General features: G+C 35.8%; 1 protein-coding gene across 1 annotated transcript in view; it reads right to left on the minus strand.

The window, feature by feature from the left end:
- LOC106463422 overlaps window positions 1–6,456 on the minus strand; it is a 220,806-nt gene that overhangs the window by 193,144 nt on the left and 21,206 nt on the right. The window contains exon 2 of the mRNA XM_022390908.1: window positions 5,291–5,704. Coding sequence (XP_022246616.1) covers window positions 5,291–5,342 — 52 coding nt within the window. The 5' untranslated portion in view covers window positions 5,343–5,704. The remainder of the gene's footprint in view (window positions 1–5,290; window positions 5,705–6,456) is intronic.

The raw sequence follows: 6,456 nt of genomic DNA on the forward strand, positions 1-6,456 counted from the left end.
TAACAAGTTTTTTCCATGTTAACGTTACTTCTTCGCCTGCCCTACGTGATTCATTAGTAAGCTTGTGGAGTTATAACGACAAAATGTGGGGCTCGATACCAGAGTTGGGCACAGTGCGGATAGCCTATTGTTCAGCTTTGTGCTTAAACACAAAACAAATATACCTTTTCATGCACTATTCAAGTTAAACTATCAAGAGAAACAGAACTCATTACCGGTTTAAAAAAATAAACAACTTCATTTAGAATTCCAATAGAACCGGTACTAAGATCCGGTGATAATTCAGCAGGCCTTTGGAAGACTGATGTTATTAGTTTGGACTCACTCTTTGCAGCTTACGTTTGTACGTATTTAGTTGCGATCCCACTAATAATCGCCTTGAAATGGTATCGTCGTATTTATTTGAGCGATGAATTATTTTGATGACTTCTTGTTTAAGTTCAAACACCAAGGTTGCTTGATAAGAATCTTACTCACAAAGTCTGATTCTTTGTATGCTGTTTTTTTAGTTGAATTTCACGCAAAACTACTGGAAGGCTACCTGCGCTAATCATTCCTAATTTTGAAGTGATAGACTAGAGGAAAAACAGCTATCCAACACCATTCGCCGCCAACGTTGCGAGCTATTCTGATCGGATAGTAAGATTTGTCCGTCACTCCTATAACGCACCCACGTCTCCAAAGTGCGAAGCACGATTTTTTTTTTTTGTCGGTAACGGAGCGAGCCACGAATTTAGAGTCCGAGTCGTGCTCAGCTACTTTTTGCGTCAAGTCTGAAGAGTGAGTAAGATTAACAAAAGGGAATCTTCAATAGCCGCGAAATTTGAAATTCTTTTAGGTAGAATTAGAGTAAAGTAATCTGAGACTTTTTTTCCATCTTATTAGTTATGTTTTTTGTGCGCTAGCAACATCAGGCGTGGAACGCGCGTATACCCGATTCGATTTTATTACTCATTACGATCTCTACCAGCGTACCCTCAAATTGAAATTATTTTAGGCAGAATTAGAGTAAATTTATCTACGAGGCCTTGGGCATGGTCAAATACATCATTCGAAAGGGTTTAACCTTCTGAATCCAAAACTGTAATTAGATCTCAAATCGGTCAATGGATGACGGAGATATGAGCTAAAAGTTTGTACTTGGAAAAACTAAGCCATTCTATGAGCCGCTATGCCGCGCCTAAAAAGAAAATATGTATAATTTTCATGATCAAGGGTTGTAAATAATTAGGTGGAAGGGGAAGCTTGGCACAATTTATATGATATTTACGGAGGTTTTGCTTAACCATCAAATTGTCTAAGAGAAGTAAAAATTTTATTAAGTGTGTATTTTCCTATTTCATTTATACATCCTGCAGTTTTGAATATCACGATAAAGCCCTGGGAAAGGTGCAGATGATATATACCAGTTACGTATAATTAACAACATCTCATGCTGTTCGTAATAAATAAATATATGGATGTTGAAGATAAACATTCACATAAAACATCATGCAGATATATTTGTTTGTAATTAATTCTGTAACTTTCATCGACTTCACTTAACTATTTTGCTAACTGTAATTTGTAAACAACGTGACACGAACATAACTTGCATTGGCACGTGACAATCTCTTATGATACTTAAAGAAGTGAAACTAAGCTTGTCTTCAACTGTTGGAGGTGCTAGATACTAACCAAAAAATTATACTTTTGTAGCCAAACTAAGAAGGAATTACTATAGTCTTCTCTGTTTACTTAGTTTGCTCATTATACATAAAATATGCATACTTATTGATCTTCTCCAGAATTGAAAATTGCAAATGTTTTACTTTGTCCTTAACACTATGCATGTCTACAATAGTTCTGCACAGTTTCACTCACCAACTACATCTACTTTTGTTTCTATAGCACAGTTTCACTCACCAACTACATCTACTTTTGTTTCTATAGCACAGTTTCACTCACCAACTACATCTACTTTTGTTTCTATAGCCACGTGAAGTTTCTATAAAATTTCAAAATTTTCAGTACTCCTATTCTTTGTCCAGCAGTAATAAAAAAGTGTACAATACTTCTTTCTTTAGTGATATGAATGTGAAGAAGGAAGTCACTGTGCACATTATTGCAAATTTTGATCATTAAAAAGGTTAAATCCACTTTAAAATAAATTTTAAAATAATATCTATTTCGTCCTTATTACTCCAAAAAGTAAGCACGCAAAGTGTAATAGCGATCATTAGAACGAACGTTGTAAAATGAATTCAGATTGGAACCTAAGATTCATCACAGGGAAAAATAGGATGTGATGAATTAGAAACTAAGCTGAATGTAATTTTAACAGCAAATGAATAAAATGATGCAATGTTAGATATGCCAAGTTGCTTTTCTTTCCTGCGTGTATTAGATTTTACCTTCTACTTGAGCTAAAGCAGAATTTTTTGTTGCTGTTTTTCGCTCAAGCATTTTTGGATCGATAAAAGTAAGCATTTTCTATTTTTTTGAAGCGTTAATAATTTTACGTGATAAAGAAGCCATGGTAGCCATAAAATAGTTTCAGTACAATTCTGAATACAAGTTAAAACATTATACACATACACGTGTGTGCGTGTCTTAAATACGAAAAATATATAAAAGGCTTAACAGATTGATAACAGAAATGAAAACTAACAATGAAATAATAAAACAAATCATACTCGAACGAATTAAGCAAGCATATTTCTACGGACAACTTAGAAACAATAGGACGAAACCCTCAGAACCCATCAACTGAAACAAGAACTACACGAGACAAAATTTAATTTACACGAAAAAGGACCCCCCGATAGAACAACCTTAGAAATGTGTAGGTTGTTGTTGTTTGTTGAATTTGGCGTAAAGCTACTCGATGGCTACTTGCGCTAGGTGTTTCTAATTTTGAAGTGATAGACTAGAAGCAAGGCAGTTACTCAATACCGCCAACTATTGGACTACACTAATGGAATAATGTGATTTGGTCTCCAATTTTCGAACTCACCCATAGCCCCAAAGTGGAGAGCACAATTTGTTTTCTTGTCGGTAACTGGTAGCAAACTATAGAACCTGTGATTCACAGTCCGGCCTGTAGCCAAAATTTGTAGGTGTTGGTCACTTGACCTTAAGATAATGTAACAGAATAAAAACAACCAAAATGTTTTTACGCTTCCTTTCCTACGAGGAAATTCTTATTTCATTCTGTAATGTCCGTTGTTCGGTTTGACTGATGTTAAGCACAAAGCTACATAATGGGCTATCTGTATTCTGCCAACCAAAGGTATCGAAACCCGATTCTTAGCATCATAAGTCTGCAGACTTACCGCTGAGCCACTTAGGGGGCTAATATTATTAGGTATTGTATGTTTTATATCTTGACATTTTTCTCTTCTTGATTAATTTCTCAGGATTGTTAATAAAGTATTTTAGAACTTATTCCACACACGTTGTCTTCCATAGGTTGATATCATTATTATGTATTGGAACTGTGGTCTTCCATTGGTTGATATCAATATTATGTATTAGAACTGTGAAGTACATGTGTCATACTTTATTATTTGTACTTTCTATTTTACACGTGTATCACGTTGATGTATCCGTGCACGTTTTCTTTATCGCACAACAAGGTTGAAAACGTAAAACTGTTTTGCTGATTGCAGATACACATACAAGTACCATCGCTGTTCCCAGCTGGACGTGTATGTACATTCATCGACAAGTACCATCGCTGTTCCCAGCTGGACGTGTATGTACATTCATCGACAAGTACCATCGCTGTTCCCAGCTGGACGTGTATGTACATTCATCGACAAGTACCATCGCTGTTCCCAGCCGGATGTGGATATACATACATCGACAAGTACTATCGCTGTTCCCAGCTGGATGTGGATATACATACATCGACAAGTACTATCGCTGTTCCCAGCTGGATGTGTATGTACATCATCGACAAGTACTATCGCTGTTCCCAGCTGGATGTGGATATACATACATCGACAAGTACTATCGCTGTTCCCAGCTGGATGTGGATATACATACATACACTGACAAATGCAATCGCTATTCTAAACTCGACTAGACCATCATATTTCTCAATCAAAACCTTTCATGAATATGCAGTACTGACCCACAAAAACATTTTGTTTTGCATATCTATAATCACAGCAGCAAGTTTTGCACACAGAAAAATATACCAATCTTAGTAGTTACGTAATATTGAATATGTGCTTACATAACACAATTTTTATGTGTAATCCTGTATATACAAAACAAGCCTAAATAATGCGATATTCGTACGTTCGAGTAACAAGTGGTGCAAAATGCATTATTCTTTTTTCTTGAGAATTATCTTATAAAGTCAGAATCTAAAAGAGTTTGAATTTAAACATGTTTTTCAACCGTTGGAAACTCGTATTGGTGCCTGTCTATGGGCATGTTTAAGCTGGTTCACAGAAACATCCAGTGAAAGAAAAAAATGAAGCGTAAAAAGTATTATGAAAGATTAGATTTTAATGATACCTATAATTTTAACATGTTTTAAGCATAGGTGAAAGTATTGTTTCCTCTTTAAGTTATTGTCAAGTAATTTCACTTTAAAGGGCATTGGCATGGCCTGGTGGTTTGGTCGCTCGACTTGCAACCTATGGGTCGCGGGATTTAAATTCGTCACTTAACATGCTTGCCCTTTCAGCCGAGAGAGCGTTATAATATGACGGCTAATCCCACTATTCGTTGGTGAAGGATATTGCAAGAGTTTGTCCCTTCCAAATTATGGAAGACTAGCGCAGGTAGCCAGTGGGTAGCTTTGCGGGAAATTCAAAACACAAACAAAGTCACTTTCAAGCGTCTCAAAGAAGATAAAGTAGGAAACGACACTTGTACTAACCTCTAGCTGTTTAACACACAACACCTCTTCAATTATATACAACTACCTACGTTCTGTGTTTTTCGTATTTCTAGATCACGTACTATACAGTATACGAAGATAAGCTCCTAACGGTTCATAATCTGCTTACACAAATTTTAAGTGTCCGTGAAGTTAGACTACTACGTCTGAGAGTGATTACCCAGAACGGTCAAGACAGTTGGTACCTTTTGATTTTGTTAGTCATCGGTATTGTTGCAGTATTCTTCTGATAATAATATTTGTAATTGACTATGATTTCCAGGTTTTTCAAAGATATGTCATGAATAGTCCTTGACTCAAAACAGATAACCGTTTGCACTCTGTCGAGCGAGCAAGCGAAATTAAAAACAAAACAAAAACAATGTTATCCAAGTAGCAGGAAGCTTTACTTACCTCCTCCTGGTTTATGTACCAGATATCCTGAAAGACTGTTCCAACAAGCCATGATTCGGTGAACTACTGTTCTGGTTTTCCTCCTCTCTTTTGTTTAAATAGTAAATAAATAGACATTAAAGCTATATATTGAAATATTTCATTTCTTTTCAAGGACCTTGTTCTTTCATCAAGCTGTCAGCGGTCTTTGATCTGGGACTTCAACTTAAAGTGACATGATCCAATAAACGGTTCCATTACCCATGGCGAAGACTGGCTGTAATTAGTTACCTTCAGCTTAGCATTAAAGGCTTTCTGCGTCCTAATAATACAAACTGTTAAGGTCGACCGACGGCTAACACTGTTGTTTCTGCTCTTTTCTTGATAAAACTACATGTTGTCGATGTTCGAAGGCTTACTCTGCCACAGCGTTCTCTATGAACCAGAAAGACAATTAATTTAATTAACACTCAGTACTTAATAGCAGCTTATCATTTCTCTCTTATCAATAAGATAACATTATTTAGAGTTATCAAAACAATGATCTATGTTTCATAATCACTCATGAATAATAAAGCTGAAAACACGCGCATAAAATAAGCTGATGAAATACTGCAGTAGGATCATACGTCACTGAGCGGTTTTTAACATTTCTACTTTGATACATTATACACACTAATAAAACAGATACAACAAATGAAATATTATGTATAATATTTTCGTCTTTTTTTTAAAGCTCCCAATGCTACAATTATTGACGCTGTAATATAGGTAAGCAAATCGTAATTGCTCATTTCTAGTTGTGGAATGGATACATTATCGACCTTGCAGGAAACGGGAAGGGGTGAAATTTTCATATTTTTCCAAACTACCACTATAAAAGTTAGGAGGAATATGAGAATCCTTTTCACATACATTAATACTGTGCAGTTCGACACTTCTTACTGGCTCGATTCAGTCTAGTTCAGCCAATCGAATCAGGAAGTTTATTTATTTGATTCACTGATTTGATACCCAGAAACCAATGGGAACGTTGTTTTTCGAATCAGGAAGTTTATTTATTGGATTCACTGATTTGATACCCAGAAACCAATGGGAACGTTGTTTTTCGAATCAGGAAGTTTATTTATTGGATTCACTGATTTGATACCCAGAAACCAATGGGAACGTTGTTTTTCGAATCAGGA

The sequence above is a fragment of the Limulus polyphemus genome, unplaced genomic scaffold (genome assembly GCF_000517525.1).
Source record: "Limulus polyphemus unplaced genomic scaffold, Limulus_polyphemus-2.1.2 Scaffold1402, whole genome shotgun sequence".
NCBI lineage: Eukaryota > Metazoa > Arthropoda > Merostomata > Xiphosura > Limulidae > Limulus > Limulus polyphemus.